The 23,643-nt window shown below is 37.3% G+C and overlaps 2 protein-coding genes across 2 annotated transcripts; one reads left to right on the top strand and one right to left on the bottom strand.

Annotated features, from left to right (window-relative positions):
• Window positions 1-12,574: 12,574 nt before the first annotated feature.
• Window positions 12,575-17,042, bottom strand: LOC106656925 (membrane-associated protein Hem). The gene is made up of 3 exons (XM_014378114.2): window positions 16,665-17,042; window positions 15,086-16,597; window positions 12,575-14,999 (listed from the first exon to the last, which is right to left on the bottom strand). Exons 2-3 carry the CDS (start codon window positions 16,355-16,357, stop codon window positions 12,861-12,863), a joined length of 3,411 nt encoding a protein of 1,136 aa, XP_014233600.1. The 5' UTR covers window positions 16,358-16,597; window positions 16,665-17,042; the 3' UTR covers window positions 12,575-12,860.
• A 972-nt stretch (window positions 17,043-18,014) lies between these two features.
• On the top strand, window positions 18,015-21,897 carry LOC106656935 (RING finger protein 11-like). Its single transcript, XM_014378136.2, has 2 exons — window positions 18,015-19,480; window positions 20,109-21,897. The coding sequence occupies exons 1-2, from the start codon at window positions 19,349-19,351 to the stop codon at window positions 20,505-20,507; spliced, it is 531 nt and encodes a 176-aa protein (XP_014233622.1). The 5' UTR covers window positions 18,015-19,348; the 3' UTR covers window positions 20,508-21,897.
• Window positions 21,898-23,643: the final 1,746 nt, after the last annotated feature.

Raw genomic sequence — 23,643 nt, 5'->3', positions numbered from 1 at the left:
ATGACAATTTTTTTTTTGTAAATTTTAATCTACTTATAATTTTTATCGCAATATGAGTGAAATGCTTAAGATTAATTGTATTTTGTTTTTTGTTTTAGTCGACAAAAGTTTTCTTGGAAAAAACGTGAATGAAGAGAGAAGTTCAGATCAGCCAAGAAAAAGAAATCGATCAAAAGATCCGAAGGTTCTTACGCGAAAGAAACCACGTATGGAATCAAATTGGATTGATAATAAAGCCAAAAAAGCGAGAGCTACGGGCGTAGAAGGGATCGGCCGAAATGGAAAAATAATCAAAAAAAGAGAAATGGGTCTAGGATGTAAAAGCGATTGCCGCTTTCAATGCCATACTATCATTACAACTGAGGAACGACAAAACGCATTCGCCTTATTTTGGGGTCAAGGTGATCGAGCAAAACAGTGGAGAACTATCAACAATTGGACTAATCCAAATAAAAAAGACATAATCGATAAATCTAATGAAAAGACAAAATCTGTTGGACACTATTTCACTTTGCCTGGGAAAAAAGAAGGGTCTTATGTGCGGGTGTGCCAAACCATGTTTTTGAAAACACTTGGTACGTTGTTTGAATACATAAATTAAAATTATCGAAGTGCCCTAGTGCGATGCTTATTGCAATAATAAATAAAATAATAAAATATTTTTCATGACACCTCGGCTGAAAGTAACTTTTTCGGCTCTGCGGACAAAACGAAAAAATTAATTTCCGCTGGAAAGTAATTAATAATAGTACAAAAAAATTAAGTCTCGGTCTAATGTAGATATGACGTTCTTATGCACGTGATAACTACACTTACTCCGAGAGTTTTACTGTTCTTCAGAGCACTGGGACATTTTAAGATTCTTGCCATATATCATTATTACAATTTGGGCAACCGAATAAAATTTTCTTGTTTAATTATTTACAGATATAAGTAATCAAATGATAAGAACGGCAGATTAAAAAAAAAAAATGAAAATGAGCTTTTTAAAAGTCCAAGCTGTAGAATGGGGAAGCACAAAAATCGACCACACAAAATTTGTAACGAGAAATTAGAAGAAGTGCGTAAACATATAAAATCCTTCCCACCACTGGATTCGCACTATTGCCGCGCCACTAGTACGAAGCAGTACTTGGATGAGAATTTGAGCATTGCCAAAATGTACGAATTATACAAAACAGAGATGGATCGTAGAGGACTGTCTTCCGTAAATGAGCAAATATACCGGAGAATTTTCACCACGGAATTTAACCTGTACTTTTATGTCCCTAAAAAAGTCAAGTAAATATATTTTTGTAATATTGTATAACTATAAAAGCGCGGAGAAACCTATATTAGATACTAAATTAGATCTCATGTAAGTGTGACATTTTTTGCGCAAAAAGGCGATCACCACCTCGTGCCCGTTCTTGAGAGTCAAGTGTAGCGTGGTGTTCCTCTTTCTTGCCAAGGCAAGTGTGATCCTGCCCAAGTTCTAAAAATCTCGCGACGACGCGGACACGCACAGCCTCGTAGGCCACGTGAAAGTGACGAACTGAAGTAGCTCAGATAGTTATTGTGTATTGAGTCGCGCAATGTATCGGCATGGTTCGACGAAATCGAGGAAACTTAAGGTTTGATTGACGCCAAGTTTATTTTCATAGCCGTGGAAGGACACCCAGTAATAGAACGTAGTTTCTAAGTTATATTCCGGACCTCCGTCTCAATAACTATGGAATGTCAGAGAAGCTATTCCATTTTTTCCCTTCGAAAAATATTAAAACCAGAAGTAAAAATATCGGAAAAATTCAGTAAAGTCACTGCAATATTTAACCAAGACCTGGATATTCAAAAGAAATTGTATTCGCTCTTGTTCGATCTCCCAATTAACCTTTTGTTGCATAGCTTGCAATGTTTTCAAACGTTTGCAATATTTTTCGTGGAAGTCTTTGAATCTGAACATTATTCACATGCTCACATAAGGTTTTCGTCATACGGAATTTATACTATTTTCACTTATCACAGTCGATGGGATTTTTCTATGTTTTCTATTTTTCCATGTAAACTTATACAAATGACATCGATAAGCCGTTCTGACTAGACATACGCTACGATTTATGTACGCATACGGTCGAAAATTGTTTGTGCACGGAGTAGTTTATATTAGGTACTATATTAGTTACCCGATTTGAGTGTGAGATTTTTTAACTAAAAAATGACACACTTTTATTAGCATATAATATATTAATTTTTACTACATTAGTTCTTGCGTGAGCTTATATTTAAAAATGATTAAACGTATTTGTTTTGCAGATGTGAAAAATGNAGCTGGCAGCGGCCAGCACGATCCTGACGCTGGAATTTTCTTTCCATTTGGAGTTCGCAGTACGACATCGCTAAAATTTTCATCAAGAAAAAGCCAGTCAAATATAGTTTCGGCCCAGTTGCCAGAATGCCCTTGGCTGTCGATTCGGAGTCCAAAAACGTTCGGTTCGGTAGATGTTACTCAGAGCCATAGTAAATTTTACTATAGGCCGGAGTAGAAGTTAGCAACAGCCATATAGTACGAAGGGGGAAGGTATAAGGTGTATAAATGAGATTACATGTTCTAAATGTTTTTTTATTCTGTTTTATTTATTGAGATACATTATTGATAAGATTATAATTATTATTAAGTTTGAAATTTAAAGGTTATGATGGAGTACAATATATGCGAACTCATTATTGTTGGAATCAATGTAAAAAGTCTTACAAAATAAGAATTCGTTGATAATTTTTTTCGTGCGCACAGAACTTTTACGAACTTTGTACGCATAGCAGTGATCGTCAAATTCTATCACTTGCAAAATTTCAACAACAAAGTATACAACTTCGTTGTGTAAAAAAATTTTTTCAATTATACCGAATGATTTTAAACCCTGATCATTAATTTCCAGCGGCAGAACCATTTCAATTGTGTATTCGAATCCTTTGTGAATGATCGTTTTTGTACATTTCACATCATTTGACGAAGGAAAATATATTGCTCTATCATAAATATCGATTGGAGTATACGTATTATGATCTATTTCCTTTGGAAGAAAACTTTCATTGACTTTCATATTAGCTAGTTTTAATAAATAACGTTGTGCTAATGTATAAGGAACATTAATGTGATTGCTGGTGGCTAAAGCATATGCCTTCAATTCCTGATGTTTCGATTCGAATCGAAATGCGGAATTAAATATGGGGGGCCCATTTTGCTGAATGGTCCTAAATAAATGTAGCAAATTATGTAATTTTATTGTGGCATGATTAAATAATTCCACGTACTCTATGAAGGAAACTTGATCTCTTAAAATTTGTTTTTGGACACAATTAAATAACTAAACAACACATAGTTACATCTCATGGTTGAGAAGTAACTATGTGTCATTTATCTTTCACAAGTATTTGTTAGCGTTGTCTCATCAATGAGAGAGAGAGAGAAAGAGAGAGAGAGAGAGAGCATTTGCTGTTCAGTTTTGAAGATTTTTAATTTTCGAGTATTAATTAGCAAAGGCTGTCAATTGCATGTAGTTAATCAAAACTCATTTTCATGTAAATTTAATTGAATCTCACGAATCGATTCACACTTCAGATGAACAGCTTCAATTGATGAAAATGTGAAAAGTAAGCTACACGATGGCTTATGAAAATAACAGTCTCACATGAGACTTTCTGGAATTTTCTCTTCTTTTTTAAAAAATTTAAAATTTATACAATTATAATAGATATTGTTGGACGATTTATGGAAAATAAAACTTTTTTTTCCATTTCAATTATAAAATATCCTATGCCTGCATGTACATGATCCAAAACAGTCATTCGACCCTTTTATGGAGGTTTGAGAACACAAAATATTCTTAGTATTCACTAGAAAATTCACACATGCTAATTGTCCAAACGCGTGCTATTCTAAGCTTGCGGTAAGCAGCTACCTTTTGAAGTGGATTCTAACATGCAGAAACTGATATTTGAATAGTAATCCGATGCCATTTTGAATTAAATAAGCAGAAAGTTAAGTATTGAAATGAAAAAAGTTGTTTGATATAAAAAAAGTATGATTTATGAATACGACTTTTTTAATCTGTTCATTAAGTTAATTTTAATTGCAACCATTTATAGTTTTTAGGTACAACAGTCCTTCTTTATACACGGTTTATTCTTACATGTGGATTAACAAACGCAACGAGTTTTCGTAGTACGCGCGGAAGTTCTCCTTTATATCGAACGTCGAACATTTTTTTTCATAATCTTGTAAAAAAAATTGACAACACTTTTCGATAATGGCTCCGAAAAATTCAAAAATGTTCAATGCTCCAGTTAAATATAGAAAAATCAAATCTCGTCTTCGCCTCGGTCACTAATTACACGTACTCTGGGACTTTTTTTGTTTTTCGCGGCCTAGGGCAGTAATATACTATTTGCTTTTCCCTCGAGTCGCTGTGCATCTGGAATTTCATCATTTTCGTGATATGGATGTTAAAAAAGGCTCATGTAATGCACGAAACAAAACCATTCGAAGAAAAAGGATTTTAAAATATACGCTTCAAAAAAATACAATCGTCCATGAAGATTTTAAAAAAATTATTTTGTAAAATATGCGTAATAATTCATATCGTCGTAATTTTCAGGAATTAACAATCCAAAATTTAATATTTTTGTTTCAAACATCAATTTTTGTCTCAAAAGGTTACAAGTGCTATCAATTTATCTAAAAATTTCTCAACGGGCTAGTTTTTTTAGTAACTGTTTGAATGTGTCAATTATAAACTTTTTATTTTGCTTGACTGTATTGAATTTTTTTCATAACTATTATAATCGAGCTTATTATTTTAGTAAAGGTAGCGATTATGTCCTAGGCTCCAAAGGTACTTTGATTTAGCGTAATTAAGGTGATGCCAAAGCCCCGATTTTAACTGACCGAGCATTAAAAATGTAAATGTAAATAACTTTTTTACTACATCGATTTTCGAAAAACGGCTCTGTGGAGCCCTCCGTATTGTAACTGTGAAAAACTGCACCAAATTTCAACCAATTTCATCGGGTAGTTTTTCCGGAAAACAGAATCGAAATTTTTGATTACTGTTTGCAGGATAAAAAATTTTGATCCTGTTTTCCGAGAAAACTATCCGATGAAATTGACTGAAATTTGTCGGTTGTTCACAGCAACAATACGGAGGGCTCCACAGAGCCGTTTTTCGAAAATCAGCCTGGAAAAAAAGTTACGAAAATATACATTTTCTGTGCTCGGTCGGTAAAAATTGTGACCAAGGTATCACCTTAACATGGTGAAAAATTAGTTTAAGGTGATGCCTTGGCCACAATTTTTACCGACCGAGCACAGAAAATGTATATTTTCGTAACTTTTTTTCCAGGCTGATTTTCGAAAAACGGCTCTGTGGAGCCCTCCGTATTGTTGCTGTGAACAACCGACAAATTTCAGTCAATTTCATCGGATAGTTTTCTCGGAAAACAGGATCAGAATTTTTTATCCTGCAAACAGTAATCAAAAATTTCGATTCTGTTTTCCGGAAAAACTACCCGATGAAATTGGTTGAAATTTGGTGCAGTTTTTCACAGTTACAATACGGAGGGCTCCACAGAGCCGTTTTTCGAAAATCGATGTAGTAAAAAAGTTATTTAAATTTACATTTTTAATGCTCGGTCGGTCAAAATCGGGGCTTCGGCATCGCCTTAACAAATAAAAAATGCTACATGCAATGTTAATATGACCGATTCATTTATCACATGTTAAAATGTCACTTGACTTATATACTCATATAAGCATTGATCGAAATGGGAAAATAGCGAGTGCAGTAAAGTAATTTAATTCATGAATCTTGTTTTGGAAATTTCAATCGTTTCTTTCGTTATATATATATTTTAGCGTGAACATTTCGATTTGAACTCATTGACTTATCAATTCAATATAGCTCTATTGAAACTGATTATAATCTACTTGGATACATGAAATGAAACAAGATCGACATTAGGCGTTTTTCAAATAGCTTACATCAAAAAAGATTAAGTATTATAACTTTGATTTTTGAGTTTTATGAGAGTTAAAACGATGATCGCCCAATGTAACACAAACGCGAGAATCGACCGCGTATATATGGCTTCTTGGCGGCCGCGAATGGCACCGCCTCTTGTATTCCCATATTTATGTGACATTCTATGCCCCTTATGCTTAAAAAATCTAATTTTCCATCTAATTATATCATCACGTAACAGTTCTCTACAGAATTGTGAATGATGATGATAGAACAGTTAGTTTTTTTCTCGTAACAACATGTCGATTGGTAACTGAGACCACTGACAACATAGTATAACTACATATCTTGTTACGGCTGGGCGCTATAGACGTGAAATTTCACACCTAATCTGTTTATTTTACTCGGTCGTTATTCGATTACCGGTCGTAAACGTTTTAACTCAAATCGCACAGATTTCTCTAAATATCTACATCGATTGGAATTCACAGCCATTTGAGAACTAGAAAATTTATCTTCTCCAGAGACACTACCAGTGTGAGCGATGTGGACTAGTCAAAGGTCTGATTGTGAAAGCGAGTGTCGAGTCCGAGGGGACTCTTCACAGGCACGAATTTGAATGTGTTCTCCTCCTTGCGAATTTCGTTAGTGCGCATGTGTAGTAGGGTGGTTCGCTTTTGCAAAAATGTTGAAAATCGCGTATACGTCATGGCGATTCTTAAAGTTCAAGTCTTTACGAAAAGAAAGCCGGGTTCAGAACCTCAAAAAAGTGTCGGGAACCGGTGTCGATCGATTTTTGAAGTTTAAAAACGTGGTCCAAAATAGGAGCAAAATCGGCCAACCATTCAATTTATTTCAAACTGTGTTTCGAGAGTAAAAATAATATCGACAATACATTTTCTTACGTATTTTTGTCTGTAGAATCGAATGCCGTAGTCAGTTTTGCTCTACGACTTCGTTTTCATCGATAAAAATGTACTTTTTTGATTTTTTTTTCGCTTAAAAATCCAAAAATCGACTTTGCAACGTTTAAAAATGAACAGAAAAAATCTTCGAAAATTTTTGACACTACCAAAATTTAGGATTTTTTGTGACGAATCCAACCGTATAAATTAGTATATGCTTTAAAATTATTTTCATTCATAAAAATGCAAATTTTCGATTTTTTTTGGCTGAATTTGACGAAAAATCTCGAAAACGAGATGTTTTCGAAAAAAAATCGTTTTTTTCTAAAACGATGTTTTAGGACCAAAATCACAACGTCATTCAATTTTACAGCAAAAAATACAAAAAAAATGTTGCAGCGGGATTTTTTAAGAGCACTTTCTCTCAAAAAGGGCGCGTTTTCGAGATTTTTCGTCAAATTCAGCCAAAAAAAATCGAAAATTTGCATTTTTATGAATGAAAATAATTTTAAAGCATATACTAATTTATACGGTTGGATTCGTCACAAAAAATCCTAAATTTTGGTAGTGTCAAAAATTTTCGAAGATTTTTTCTGTTCATTTTTAAACGTTGCAAAGTCGATTTTTGGATTTTTAAGCGAAAAAAAAATCAAAAAAGTACATTTTTATCGATGAAAACGAAGTCGTAGAGCAAAACTGACTACGGCATTCGATTCTACAGACAAAAATACGTAAGAAAATGTATTGTCGATATTATTTTTACTCTCGAAACACAGTTTGAAATAAATTGAATGGTTGGCCGATTTTGCTCCTATTTTGGACCACGTTTTTAAACTTCAAAAATCGATCGACACCGGTTCCCGACACTTTTTTGAGGTTCTGAACCCGGCTTTCTTTTCGTAAAGACTTGAACTTTAAGAATCGCCATGACGTATACGCGATTTTCAACATTTTTGCAAAAGCGAACCACCCTAATGTGTAGTTATCGATAAATTAGGAGTATCGACGTATCGACCTGCCAAAGTGTCCTGGCTATACCATGCTCTCTTGATGATCTTGTCTATGTGTATGTGTGAATGTGTGTACATTAGTCGCGATCTCTCGAGCCAGACGAGTATCGAAGGTATCGTTGTGTCGGGGAATGTATGTGATATATTTCCCGTCACAAAGTCTACATCGGCCCATGGACGCAAAAAAACGTGTCAGACCTATAGAGCAAGTCTGTTTCGACTCGAAAATTCGGATCAAATCAAATTTTTTTTCAAAAAAATCGTGTTTTTTATTGTTTGATTGTTCACAACTTTTACACATCAACTTTTTTGACAATTCTGACCCCGGATTCGAAAAGTTCATAAAATTTTACGTCGGTTATGACTATTCTGACATTTCTCACATAATTTTTTCAGAGTTGAATTTCAGATGTTGAATGAAAAAATAATTAAAATTTCGTCCGTTTGGCCAAAAACGGGTTAAAATTTATCAAAGAAATGCCCCAAATTTTTTCAGAATTTTCGGAGACGACTTTCAATTTTCCGACAATTCGTCGAGTGCAATCTCTTAAAAAATCTCAAAAAATTCTGAAAATATTTGAGAATGTTTCTCGATAAATTTGGAGATTTTCTTATTCCATAAACTTTTTCTCTAATTTGTTTTTGAGTAAAAAATTATATTATTCTCCTACGTACATGTATTTCTTGCATGATAATATACATTACACTCGTGCCCGACTCCCGTGGCACACTTATCCGCCATTGAAAAAAGACGGGCAATTGTGACAAATTTTTTTAAATTCAATAGAAAATTGAGATTTCATTGTAATTTTCCAATTTTAATATATGTTATAGAGCTTGAGCTCCCCTTTGCAATGGACGTTTCAGATTTGAAAAATTTTAAACATTCGCTTCAGGAAGCAAGTTTGAAGTTATGGTGTCACTCATGCCGGTCTCTCCCCTATGTTTTACAACAAACATACCTGCTTCAGTGGGGGCAACATTTTTTTTTATCTTCCGCTCGCAAACAAATTAATGGACGGTCCTGATCACGCGCTCCAGACGTTGGTATAGCTGCCGCTCGATCGAGACGAGAGAAGAACGCAGAGTGTCGAGTCGCGCGTGCCAGCTGTATAGACGAACGAATTCATCTTTTTTTCTTGCGTTTCGTTCCAGGCCACGTCTCCCCATAGGCAGAAGAAAAGAAGAAAGTAAGAAGAAGAAGGAGAGACAAGCATTTGCCGAGAACAATTGGATTCGTCAGCCTCATAGCCAGGCGTGGTCACGTCCCCTCTTCTCTTTTAAAAGAAAAAGAAGAAGGCGAGAGAAAATCATGTTTGTTTCTCTTTTTTTTTCTCATTCTCGACGACGACCACGACGACGAGGAAACGCAAACCAATAAAAATAATCTGCGCGATACACCAAAAACAGCGTAAGAAATTGTGCGCACATCAATTTCAGGTAGAGAGGCGACAAAATGTCGGTGTGTGCACGCAATCGACGTCGCAGCCGTCAAAGAGTTTCAATGTGAAACGTGTATGAAAAATTATAATTCGCCATTTAAAGTATCCCAAATAACACTATCAAATAATATTATTAAGAAAATTTGGCGAAAACCTTCCCGTACGCGCTCATACACTGTTGAAAATTTACTGAAACTTAATTGTTCGACACATTGATCAGAATTCACGCAGAAATTAATGAAACTTCATTATATTTTTACAAACATTTTTAGAAAATACTTGAAATTTTAATAAATTAAAATGAATTATTTTGAGTTGACTTTAGTGAAAATTAATAAACTTATGATGAATTTTACTGTAGATTTAAAAAAAAATCTGATAAGTATTCAATTTTTTCATTAAAAAAATTCATTTTTTAATAAATAACTCATCGATTTTTAATTTTTTTTATGAAAAATTATTCACCTTAAAATCAAAATAAAAAACAGTGTTAAATTGCTGAATTTTCAACTCAAGCATATTAATTTTCAGCAATAAATTGTTAAAATTTATTCAATCATTAACCTTTTTTACGAAGTTTTATAAATATATTTTCATTTGTCGACGGATTATTCTGTATTAGGAAATGTCTCATGAAAATTAGATGTATTTTAATGAATATGCACAAATGTACTTGAAATTCATATTAGTTCATAAGAATAATATTCAAAATGTAGTTAAATGAAAATTAATATACTAATCATGAATTTTATCATAGTTTTTACAAATGCTCATAAAAAGTATAAATAATTATTTTTTCATGAAACTAATTTCCAATCACCTTTTTTTAGCAAAACGGCATCCTCGAAGTTAATTGTTTATACAATAATCCAACTATTTTTTCATTGCAAAAACGATTGATTTGTGTAAAAAAGTTTATAGAATGAATAAGTTGTAAAATTAATCAAAGAATATTCGTAAATTTTTTCAATATTTTTGGAGACGATTGTTCATTTTCCGAAAATTATGGAAAATCTAATTTTCTAAGGTCATCTCCAAAAATTCTGAAAAAATTTAAGAATTATCCTCTGAGCTCGATTTTTTTCGAATAAAAAATTCTTTTTGATTATTTTAGAGATTTTGTGTTGTAAAAATTTGAATCATAGCTAAAAAGTTAGACTTACATGTTTATGTATTAAACTTTTTTCATCATTTTTCAGTTCATAAACAAATTACGTGTATTTACAATATACGCGCATAGAGTAACAAGTATGAGCAACCTACTTTTCTAGTGCGCTCTTCTTGCCCCGAGCCCAGTTACTCTTACCCACGCTGGGGCAAGAAGCACTGATTTCAACGTCTTCTTTATTTTGCTTGTCATTTAATAAATATGAAAAAATTATGACTTTTGACTATTGCATTGTATTCATTAACTGCTCAGCTTGATATCTGTAGGTTCAAAATATCATTTTTTAACACTGCGTGCGCGAAACACGGGTTTTCTAACCTTAAAGCGTCAGAAAACCCTAGTTTCTCGCAAGCAGAGTTAAAAAATATCCTTTGCAACTAGTCCGCGAGGAAGTTGACTCACCCTGGAGTCTTTGCACCCTCGCTACGCTCGGGTGAAAACAACTCCTGGGTGAGTCAACTGCTTCGCGCACTTGTTACAAAATATACTATTTTTTTATTGTAACCATTATTTTCAATATTTTATCTAAGTGAGTCTACGTGCCCCGCTTTCCCCTACTTGAAAAAATATCTAATATCATATTTCAAAAAATGTTAAATTGGAAATATGAACAATACTCGATTTCATTTTCAAGTTTTAAAGCTGCCTTTGTTATTTCAGATCTGAATTACGCATCAATAAATTAAAATTAAAATTAAAATTCTTCAAGCATAAAAAGTACATTTCAAATTGCGCAAGTAAATAATAATATGTATTTCATCAATCGTTTTTCATAATTATCAAACTTTTTCGGGTTCCACATAAGTTTTGAGAAAACCTTGGATCGATAGTAAATATTGTAAATATAGAGCAAGATATTTCCTATTCTTATAGGCCTCTTATTATTCTTTGTGAGTTCAGCCGTCTCTATCATCGCTTTTCTCTAATTAATACTATCTCAAATTAAATCTACTGTACTTGCTTTTATTTTTTACGACTCATTACTTCATCTCAAATACAAATAATGTAAGTGTAATAAATAAGAAAGTATAGCCAGCGAATAAATGTGCGCCACCAGAAATACGCGACGGTAAGACGTGTTGCAGTAGTCGCCGGGAACGAATCGGCGCAATATGATTATCAGCTTACAGACAACATCGAGCTCAGAAAAAAATCTAAATTCTCACTTGCTCGATGTAAGGATTTGGTTTTCTTTGCGATTCAAATGAATTTTAAATTTTATTACAAAAACGTCTTCAAAATAAGACTTTTACTTATTTTAGTATATTAGTATATTAGTATTTAATTAAAAATAAGTTTTACAGCGAATGCAATAATTGAGATTAATAAAATACAATCGTAATGCGCATATTGAATTATTAACAATTATTTTTATTGTTAACGAATATTTTTACTGTATTTACGGTATGAATATGATAATTTCAATTGAAAAGCTACAGAATTGTACGAACACGTTCAACTTTTGTTTCAAATAGCATGAATTTTTTTGTATAAATTAGCACAATTGAAACTAGTCTATAGAGTAATTAAACTATCAGTAAATGAAAAATTAATTAGTTATTGAAAACTAAGTACATCCAATACTTTTCCGTATTATAATAGGAATAAAATATTGTGTTTGTCAATACAATGAAAATTAAGAGATTTCTTGAAAAGTCATCGAAATTTGTATTGTTTATGTAACTCTGTCCATTGTCAAAATAATTTGATTATTGTTCTTTCAAAGAGCATAGCAAAAGTAGCACAATCATCTTTCAATTGAAATTCATGCTTTGCTCCGTCGATAAAATGAATTTAATATTTCAATGAGATTATTGTAATTAATATCGGTAGCTTGTAAATTGTCATTTAGCTGAAAGTACGAATATGATATTAATTTACTGAACGAGAAAGAGTGTATCTTCTCTAAGTTCTACAAAAAATAAAAGTTGATTCAATTTTGATTTTTTTGATCGTAATAAGATTGAGTTCGAGAAGTTTCATAAAATTATAAACAATTTATTATATTTCAAATACATTTTTATAAGATAAATAAACTATAATAAAATAGTTATATATATAATTATAATACACGTATAAAAGTGCAATACAAATTCGTCAAATGCGATTTCAGTTAATTACGGCCAGTGCCTAATATAAATGTATGAATTGTTTTCAGACGGGATTTTTAAGCTCAATTAATGAATGAATGATATATCCTAACATAATCATAGTACGAAATACTGAATGAATGAGCGAATGAACATCTCTCGCGAGCTCGATCGAAACGCGCTTATGGCCAGACGTCGGTACAGATTTCAACGCGTTCGCGACTCGCCGCGGGCCGCCGACGAGCGCAGTTAAGCTTGAACGTGCTCCAATTTGTAGACGTCGTGGTAGGCGTTGCGTATGAGCGCGTACGGGAAGCAGCTCTCGAGCAGGTCCATGGTGAGGAAGGGCGACTCCTGGACGATCTGGTCGAGCAGCAGATAGACGGACTCGCGATTGCGCGTCGCCTCGCGGTCCGGATCCTGGCCGAGTCGCAGCAGGCTCGACGAGGCCAGCGCCAGGAACTCCTTCATGCGGTCCTCGATGTCGTTCTGGCCGCAGAGCGTGAACAGAGCGCCGAACACGTTGTTGATGGCGGTGGCCATGCAGTGTATGTTGTTGGCGTGGCCCTCGAGCGAGGCCCGATAGAACGAGCTCTCGTTGCGCGCCAGCTTGGGTATGGACACGGCGACGAACACCATGAGCAGACAGACGAGCACGTGCTCGTCCTCGTCGAGCTCCGTGGGCTGCGCCGGCGCCGTGGAGTTCTTCAGGATGCCGCCGCTGCAGCTGGTGCGCAACGCGGCCGTGAGGGCCGGATCGACCTTGCAGCCGAGCCCGGCCGCCGAGGTCATCTCGGCGACGACGCGCACCGGCTCGCCGCTCGGCATCGGATGGCCGAAGTCCTGGATCGAGCTCAGCAGGAAGGGTATGCGCTCCTCGAGTACGTCGACGAGGGCGTCCTGGGCCAGCTGACGGAAGCTCAGTATGACGCCTATAATGCCGAAGCGTTGCAGTACATTGTCGACGTGCTGCAGACGTTTGAATTGCTCCTTCATGACCTCGGGCTTGTCGAAGTTGGTGCGCAGCGAGATGAGCACGTCCTTGTTGGAGGCGACGAGCTTTCTCAGCTCCTGCACCTGGCTGGCGATGTGCCACATGAGCGTCTCGTTCAGCATCTTCATGCCGTACGGGCCGATAAGCTCGGCGAGGGCGCGCAACTCGTTGACGTCGGAGAACTCCTCCGCGTTGAACGGTATCGTGCCCTCGACCGAGAGTGACACGAACGAGCGCTGATTGGCCGAGTAGCAGATGTTGCCGGCGCTGACGCGCCTCAGCAGCACCTCGGAATACCATTGCGTGTACAATGCGGCAATGGTCTTCTCGCCGTGGCTGTCGAGCGCCTGTGTTTGCTGCAGCAGGGCGTTGTTGAACACACGAGTGATGTCGATGTGCACGTAGTTCTCGACCGTCTGCAAGACATTCATGTAGGCGCGGACGCTGACGAACAATTCCGAGGGCTTCGCGATGGCGTTGGTGTCCGGGTCGAACATCACCATGCCCACGAGCGCACGGGCGAATCGCGTCTCCAGGTGCTGGTGCAGGTACTCCCGAGGCGCGAAGGTGTACTCCCAAACGTTGATCGTCGGATTGTAATTGATGGCGTAGCACAGCTCCGTCAGGGCCATGTGCAGCTTGTCCATCGTGGTGAGCTCCTCGCGGGTCTTCCGATAGCTCTCCGAGCCCGGCTTGCGTATCTCCATCATGTTCTTCTTGTTCTTGTCCTTCTTCTTGCGATTGACCACCTGCGAGATGAGCGCGGCGCAGTGTTTGGGCAGCAGCTTGTCGCTCATGCTGCACTGCTTGTCGCAGATCGTCGTGATGATGTTCTTCGCCTCCTTGGCCATCTCGTCCAGAAACATGTTCACCACGGAGAGCGAGCGCTCGCGTATGTGATGCCGCTCCTCGGGGCAGAGCTCGTGCGTGCAGCTCTGAAAGTGGCTGCAGATCAGCGGGAAGGCGATGATGAAGCGATTCTGCGCCGGAAATTCCAGACACATGTGGAACTGGTCCTCGAAGATTTTGCTGTAGAAGCAGAAGATCGACAGGTCGGATGTCTCCACCAGGACGTCGTCCAAGCTGTCGACCATCTTCGTGTGGAAGACTGTGGTGTCCATGAACGACGCCAGTTCTCGGTTATCGGCGAGTTTCATGCTGCTCTTGGCTATCGACAGGTACGCTTGCAAGCGGAACCAGTCGAGCCTGAATGGCCTGAAGTCAAAGAGTTCGTTCTCCTCCACTTGCTTGACCGTGAGACTGGCTATGGTCGAGCACATGTCACTCATTATTGCACCTTCTTCTTCTGGACATATTGGCAAATTCTGAATCATCTGATGCATTGCGGGTGCATCAAAGCCTGACAAAAATTGTACATAGTATCTCTGCAGAACCTGAAATATAAACATCGCATGTAAGTGAAACATGAATAGATTTTTGTGAAAATTGTACAAACTTCATCTTTTCAATTTTATCTTACCTGAGAATATTTTCTCACAAGAGCCCTAAGCTCTTCACAATGGAATAATAGCTCGGGTAGCTGACGATCTACTAAATCTTCACCACCTCTTCCTTTGCCTTTGCCTTGATTTGGTGGATTATCTCCATGTCGTAAAAGCCACAATACTTCATCTCTGGCATGAGACAGTCCCATCAATACTAAAAGAACTTTTGGCCCCAAAAGTCCTGGTTGATCAGTTAAAATTAAACCTAGCTCCTTCAATGCAGTTCTCAAAAATTTTCTTCTCTCTCTATGCTTATAACCAGCTTTTTGAACCGCTTGATTGTAACAATCTTTAACTTCTGACACCCTTTTACCGTAACCTTTGATTGATTCAAAAAATGCTTGTATATATTGGTGTATATAAATGACCTCATCTCTGAAAAGAGCTAAAACCCACCCTGACTCTAAAGCTATTGTCCATAATTTACTGGGTTGTTCTTGATTCAAAATATTATGACAGAGAGTGAAGCCAAGAATGATCCATCTTTCAATTCTGTCTAAGCTCAAAGTTTCACATGACATTGTATCTGTTGCAGATGCCTTTAAAATTTGTCCAGGACTGCCCACTAAACTCAACTTTTGATCCGTTCTCCAAGCATCAGCGGATGCATTCCGGCCTGGATAAATAGGCCAGAGAGATAGCAAAGCATTTTTCAAAATTTTGGCATGAGGCACAAATTCTTCAGAGAGCTTCTTCAGCGGTGAATCATAGTCCATAATCATTTGGCCCAGTCTGGGAAAACTAGGATCCGACTGGCTGTGTACCATTTCGTGGGCAGCATTGAAAAGGCCCAGGACAGCCTTGCGATCCTCGACCCTCGACAACAGGATCATCAAACTGATGTAAGTGACAACGAGATCTAGATAATTTTTGGTCAAATCGAAGTTGATGCTTATGTCCATGTAGACTCCACAAGCATCGATGTTTGTCAGTAGCTCGCAAACATTGTCTTTGAAGTCTAGCAAATCTACAAAAGTGTAGTAATAAAGCGACAGAGACTTGATGATCTCGTTCTTGATATTGGTGATGGTTTGAAGGCCCTTGATGTCGATGTTGGGAAACTTCCTGACGATCGTCTTGATGGACGACTCGAGGGTCTTGTCGGACAGGAAACCGGGTTTGGATTTGGCATCGCCGCAAGCTTTCTTGATGTTGTAAATACGGGTGAGCATACCGGTGCCGCGGTCATTGAGAATTATGAGCTTCTCTGCCAGCTTCTGCTGACTGGGACTGAGCGGCCGCGCCATGACTACTGCTGTGCCGTTGCTGTGCTTTGGTAAATTTCGCTGCGAAGATCGCGGACGTTGGCTGTTATATTATGCGTAGACGTGGTGTGCGGATTCGTGTGGCAGATAATGGGGCTTATCTCATTTCGGAGGCCAAACACTGTGTGCTACTGGCTGGTTGGCTTGCTGCAATTCGTAGGGCTTCTAGAGCATGTAGGCTATCGGTGTCATCCGACGACAGCGACCGCACCCCGCGTTTGACTGTGAAGAAAGAAAGGATGAAAACGTGCACGGCTAGAAAAATGTTGAACTCTCTCGTGGTACTCACGCGTAAAGCAAAAAGTCGACCGCACTGACAGATTCACATGTTTCTTCGAGTTTTATGGTAAACATCGAGCACTATACACTAAACATGCATGAGTGTGTATTACCATATACAATATAACATAGACACGAAACTACTGCACTAGTGTGTAAATTGCACTGGCAAATACTGATCTGTACACCATATACCTATATGATCGACGACACTACACAGCAGCGGTTCGTGTATAATTACTCATTGCAGCCCGAGGAAGGGGAAATAGGAGTCTCGGCGGAGAGCCGAAAGAGGAGTGAATGTTTATGTGTGTTTGTGTACACGCATACACAACAACGTCACAACAGTGTGTGTAACATACATCATGGTCCGGAGAGCATCTGCTGCCGTCTGCGGCGACTGCGAAGCGACAAGACCGCACGGCATCCACTGCTTCGAACGAGAGTCGTGGGTGGCGAATGGAACGCGGTTTGAAGTCGTGTTTACGTCTTGATTACAGTTCTGAAAAAAAGTTTGAACGATTGGAAAAAAAATGTTCGTAAAAATCGATACTAAATAAAACGCAAGATTTTTAGTTCAATTCGATTGAATAAAAATAAGTTTCAAAAAAGTACGTCAATGTTCGTTTTCTAAAGATCCGCACACATATTGACAGTCAGTGACGCCGTTCCAGTGACGTGTGAATGATTTTTTGTCATTTTGAATTCGATCGGACCTTCTTTTTTAAATAATCAGTGTCACTGTCAGCTTAAAATTCAATTACATTAAGATTTAATAAAAAGAACTTTGAAAGTTTAGTTTTCTCCGTTTGCTAATTGACTCAATATTTTATAAAAAAAAAGTTTAGTTACTCAAATCTTTTATTCTCATTCGGGAGAATAATTTTGTCATTACCGGTAAAAGATAAGAATATTTTAGCAATTTCTGCCAATGTCAAAAAATTAAGATAGTCAAAACAAAAAAACAGCACGACTCGATAAGTGTCAAATCATTTCGAAAGAAATAGCAAAATGTCATTCGCCGTAAAATCGTAATAATTTCAAATTATAGACGGGTTTCCCAAACGCGATTGTTTTTTAACGACAGTTCGAACGTCGAACAAAGGGTTCGTTTCGCGCGATGCACTGGTAGACCGCGTCGAGTCTATCTATAACCGTTAAACAACAACACAATATATAGGAGCTGAAAAGCGAGATATAACGAAGAGAGTCGAGATTTCGGAGTAGCGCATCATCATCATCATCATCGTGCTACAGCAACAACAACAACAACAACAACAACAGCAACAGCAGCAGCGCAGCGTAAAGCAGTACTGTCTATACAAGCGCGATCCACCTCCACCATCGTCAGCTCTCTCGTTTGCTCTTTGTGCTGCGTCGTCGTAGTCGTACAATACAGAATATAATAGGCTCAAGCAGCGAGTTCACGCAGCAGCAGCGATCCATAGCCTATAAGTATATTCCGTATCTACATGTGTGAAGTCTCTTCGCGGAGTTCTCTCTCTCTTTGCCTCGTCTCTCGTGTCTCGACGCGCACAGCTTTGTAACAGACACATATATATAGGCTCAGCTGTCACGTATACGATACAGCACCAGTGTATAACGTGCGCAAATTGTGTGCTGCTGCTGCGCTGCTGCTGTTGTCTGAGTATGCTTTAAACGTGTGAGTGCAACCATATATATATATATATATATATACATTTAATATATAGAGAAATTCGACGTATAGTAACGCACAGTGCAGCTGCTTCTCGTGTGTGCATACTTTATATACTATAGAGAGCCTCGTGCGGAGTGGTGTTGGCGATACTTTTAACAAAGACAGAGAGACGACGGCGGACGGACGGCGCAGTCGAGACGGGCACAGCGCTGAGTCCGCACGTCTTACTTATATATAATATATATATATACCCATTTAAGCTGTGCTGGCTGCAACTTACAAAACACAACCGAGACCATTATATTCGTGCAGACTCGTCGTTGTCTTGGCGCGCGGTTTTGCATAAAAAAAAAAATAAAAACTTCAGCAGCAGCAGCTCCAGTATCCGTCCGATACGTTCGTTTCTCTGTGCCGTGCAGTGTGCTGCAGTGTCGCAGCCGAGAGAAAGAGAGACAGACAGTCGAAGAAAGAGACAGATATACAGAAGAACGAGACACGGTCGATGTGTGTGCAGCAGTGTTGGTGCAGCAGCAGCAGCAGCAGCAGCAGCAGCAGCAATATATATACATAATATATTTGTTGCACGTAAACTCCACCACAAGCATATAGTTGTTGTATAGCGTAGCCAGCTATCTAGTAGCGCATTTTAACACACCGTCAGCTGACGACTCGCATACATGATTCCGTCCTTACAACGGCAGCAGCAACAAAACACTAAACTGCTCGAACACTGTCGTCGTCGTCGTCGCCGTCTAGATTTTCTGCGACTTCTCTAGCTGAGGCAGCGAAGAGAAGAGAAAGAAGAAGCCCTTTTCTATCTCTCGTGTTTCCCGTGTTGTGTACAACATTGTATCTCTGCATGTGTGATCGACCTCTTTCGTCATCGTCGCCGTACGAGAATCGTCGTCAGCAGCAGCAGCAGCAGCAGCCGCCGAGACGGCCACCATCTTCATAGCAGATTTTTCATTTCGCCTCTCTACGAGCGGAGGTTTATCATTTAGCCAATCACCATTTGCGACTTCATCGTCAGAGTCATGGGTAATTGTCTGAGCTGCATCGGGGCCGGATCCCAGGACAACGCCAATCTGCTCAGCAACAGTTCCGATCCTGCGCTGGGCATCGGTGCGTCCCAGGACATACTCAGACAGCCGAGTATGCCCTATAGCGTAAGTGTTATTGGACTTGACAGCGAGGAACATGTTCGTATCAGCCTTTATTTACTTTGTTTTTTATTTTTTATTTTTTTATTGTTTTTTTTTCTGTGCGTTTTTTTGACATTGTTATCTCGCTGGCGAGGGTTTTTTATTTTTTAATTTTTCACGCTTGGCGACTCGCGTGTGTGCATACGCGAGTCTTTCTCTTGTGCCTCGCTCGCTCTTTGCGCGGAAAATTTGTGTTTGTTTTGTGTCCGACATCTGCGTATAGGCCAGACTCATGGAAGAGAGTGAACGGTTTCTTTTTTCTGTCTCTCTCCCCCCCACCCCCGTTCTCCTATATACATATACCCCTTCTCTTTCCAGACTTTGCTTTTTCAATTCATCGCCTTTTTTTTCGATCAATTAATACTCGGTGCTTCGATCGATTTAATTTAGCTTGTGAGACAATTTATTTTTTTGTTGTGATTTTTACGACGCGATGCTTATCAAATCCAGAGCTAGTTTTTTTTTTATGCAATACAAAAAATGATATCAGATAGACGCTTTTATGAAATACTCAAGATTATGAACCTGTGTGGAATTTTATAATACTTATCAATTAAGCGAATTTATTATTAATTTACTTATATTCCTCCAGGAAATGGCCAGTAATTATTATCCACCATCTGCTGTTCGAGATAGATACTTACACCAACAATCGACTGAAATGAATTCAAATCAAGGTATTGGAATAGGATTCGGCTTGGGTGGAAGCAATGGACCAATTATCAATGACGAGGAGCAACAAGTAAAATTAGCTAAGCGCCTTGGACTGATTCAACATCTCCCAACGAGGAAATTCGACGGGAACAAGAAGGCAGAATGTGTTATTTGCATGATGGAGTTGACAACTGGAGAAGAAGAGCGTTACTTGCCATGCATGCATACTTACCATGCTAGCTGCATTGATGATTGGCTTCTCAGATCGTTGACCTGTCCTACCTGCATGGAACCTGTAGATTCAGCGCTGATAAACTCCTATCATCCAACCTCATAAAACATGCAAACAACATTTATCAAGTAACACAGAGTTTTTCAAATTATCATTGTAATAATTGAGAATCACTTTCAAATTAACAATTGTGGCATGCTGCATTTGTAGCTACCAACATTTTATGCCTACGAAAAAACACTGTGCATATGACAAACAACTCGCCGCCATTGAAGACATTAAATTGATTAGTAATATTGTGAAAATTAAAATTACTTGTGATCAGTGCATTGTTTACTAAAAAAAATACAATTTTATTACAGTCAAAAGTTACTGTTTGACTGAAAAATTTTGATTTGGGTGTGTCTTAATAATTAAGATTTTAAATCAAGAGATTTGGTTTTTGTTACTGTTATATTTATAATAGAAACTTTGCGATAAAACTATGGCATAGGTTTTTAAAAACAAAAATTTGAAAAAAATGACTAATACACTTTTACTGAATTTTAATTAAAAAAAGAAAAAGTCTGCACAAAATAAGAATTAAAAAATGCAAAAAATTATGGGTTGTAGTTAAATGTAAAAACAAAATAAGTCTATCGAATGGATACTTATAAAAGTCGAATGATGTGATGAAAATTACCTAAATTAAAAAATTGTAAATTTGTTATAATCAATATTTCCTAGAAATATAACTCATATCGAAAAACTTTTATAATTCATACTTTTTTGGCTTTAACGCGTTGATGAAAGTGTAATTTTTCATTGACGATGTAGTGAACAAATATGAATAATGATTTTAGTCCCTACTACTTTAACTAGCATTAAACTTTGTTATTTTTAATTAATTAAGTGTATTAATGGGTAAATAAGCAGACATGAAAAGTTTTATTTGAGTTTTTATCATTTATGTAAAAAAATCTTGTTGAGAAGTAAAGAGTGAAATGTTATTTTATTTGAAATCACTAACTTGTATAAATAATGCAGAAATAATTATTTATAGAAAGCATGTATGAAACGCAATGGGAAATAATATAAGGCCCAGATCATGCATAGTCAGTTAGAAACTAATGATGTTAATACTTATAGGTGCATAGCAAAGCTTCATCTGTGACCAATTGAAAAGTGTTTGAAATCGTAACATTGAATGTTACTTTAAATCATACAAATACATTAGAACCTTTTACCTGAAAAAAATTATGATGATTTTATCATATGATATTATAAATAGTTGAAACATTTCGCAATCGTTTGATTTTTTTTTTTTTTGACGGAAAAAACATGCACATGCTTTATATATCGATTTAATAAATAAAAAAACGAGTGTGTCTAAGTGAGCGAATGAGTGTATAGAAACTAAGGTTTTTTCAAGAATACAATACTTCTTTTTAATGATGTATGAGAAGAATGGAGCTGTGACATAGTAAATAATTTACTGAAACATATATAAATACGCAGTTAGTAAGTTATGTAAAAAAATATATAAATATATCTATATATGTAGTAATTCATGTTTTTATCATTGACATGTCATTTTCTCTTTTCCACATTTTTATTGATTTAATGATTTAAGCAGGAAAATGAGCCAACACTGTTAATTGATGAAAAATTGGCGAATGATAATGAACGATCTGATGCAGTTTATTCGATAACGATTCATGACAGCCGATCTGCAAAACAAATCGCTAAAAGTAAGGGATTATTTTCGCCAAAACAAATGTTAAAAGACTTCCAAACACTCGATCTCTCTCGCTAATAGTCACGCTCCAAAGAAAATCTTGAGCATCTCTTTCTCTGCTTGCGGTTTTGCAGCCCTCGCGTCGTCGTCTTCGCCTGGCGCGCGACAGTCCATAATACAGCTGCGACGAGTCTGGTTTCCAAATGGGTGAAAATAGCCCCTAAAAGAAAAGAGGAAGAGAAAAGCTCGAAACGCTCGGCGCGCGTCTGGCCGTGCCAGACAGGGCCAGCGCACGATCGTGAAACAACACAACGCATTTTTCACGCTCGATATTACCGCCGCTGCACGCGTGCATTGCCCGACGTCGGCACCAAAAAAAAAACGTGAATATGCACAGGTAAACATTTCTATTTTTTTAAATTGGTTCATGATTCGTGCAGATTTATTCGATTTTCGTGAATTACCTTGACTTGGATCGTTGAGTGGAAAATTTATAAATTGTTTTTTCCTTTTTTTACTCTATTGAGTCGCGCGGAAGTAATGATTTCTAGTATGAATCAATTTTACGTAAACTTTCGAATACATCACGGTTTTAAGAATACAATAAATGACTTTCTTTTATTACCTGCTTAGAATGAAAAATAACTTTCCACATAGATCAGACTCCATATAGATTTGCATTTATCAAGATTTTGTATCTATACTCACACTTGCCTTGAGAAATCGAACGTGTAAATCTTTATTGAAAATAATTTTTTTCTTCTTCTAAATAGAGTCCTCGAACGCGAACGTTACATTTTTCGAACCTTATTTGCGTACGGTCTAGAAAAACCCATTAATCGTAGGTGACTAAAACCGATCGATCGCACGAATCACAGCGTCAATATCCATTTGCGATTTTCCCTTCGAACTGTGAAATTTATAAGTTACATTTTTGAAGTCCAAAAAAAAAACGATTCGTTAATATACCATGAATCAACTATTTAGGAACAAATTTAGTTTCAAATGTTCATCAGCAATATACCTTTTTATCCAACGAAATTCGGTATCGGACAATAATTTTTTTTTTCATAGCTAATCTTTCAATCTTACTCGATTGTTGGTGTGTCTTAGCTTACTCTAATGTCATTTCATTTATTTACAATCAAAACAATCGATTGCCAATCGATAACGTAAATAAAATCAAACGTAAAATCCATCAATTACCGAGGAAAAACATAAAAAATTGTATTACCGGAAACGCGTTCCTTTTCCAATAATTTTTCGAACCCAACGAATAAACGATCTTGCGGTACAGAAAACTCAAGAGACGGGTGGGTATGTGCGTGCGAGCAAAAGACGTATAGGCAAGTTCGGAGTTCCGAGAGAGCGCGAATGCGAGAGAAGAGATCTTATACATATATTTGAAACGACTGAAGAAGAAGAAGAAGCAAGAAAGAGAGAGAGAAAGAAGAACAAATAAAAAAGAATACATGCATGCAACAGCACACACACACACAAGAGCAGGGACTTATCTTCTCCTCT

Source organism: Trichogramma pretiosum, unplaced genomic scaffold (assembly GCF_000599845.2).
Source record: "Trichogramma pretiosum strain Unisexual culture from Peru unplaced genomic scaffold, Tpre_2.0 scaffold20, whole genome shotgun sequence".
In the NCBI taxonomy this organism is placed as follows: domain Eukaryota; kingdom Metazoa; phylum Arthropoda; class Insecta; order Hymenoptera; family Trichogrammatidae; genus Trichogramma; species Trichogramma pretiosum.
This window is presented reverse-complemented; position numbering and strand designations above follow the sequence as displayed.

What these genes read in the sequence shown, in the direction of transcription:
- LOC106656935 (XM_014378136.2), top strand. Translation starts at nt 19,349, where the DNA reads ATGGGTAATTGTCTGAGCTGCATCGGGGCCGGATCCCAGGACAACGCC. An exon ending in AGCCGAGTATGCCCTATAGC is followed by an intron (nt 19,481 to 20,108) that starts GTAAGTGTTATT and finishes ATATTCCTCCAG; the next exon opens with GAAATGGCCAGTAATTATTA.
- LOC106656925 (XM_014378114.2), bottom strand. Translation starts at nt 16,357, where the DNA reads ATGGCGCGGCCGCTCAGTCCCAGTCAGCAGAAGCTGGCAGAGAAGCTC. An exon ending in TTGTGAGAAAATATTCTCAG is followed by an intron (nt 15,000 to 15,085) that starts GTAAGATAAAAT and finishes TTTATATTTCAG; the next exon opens with GTTCTGCAGAGATACTATGT.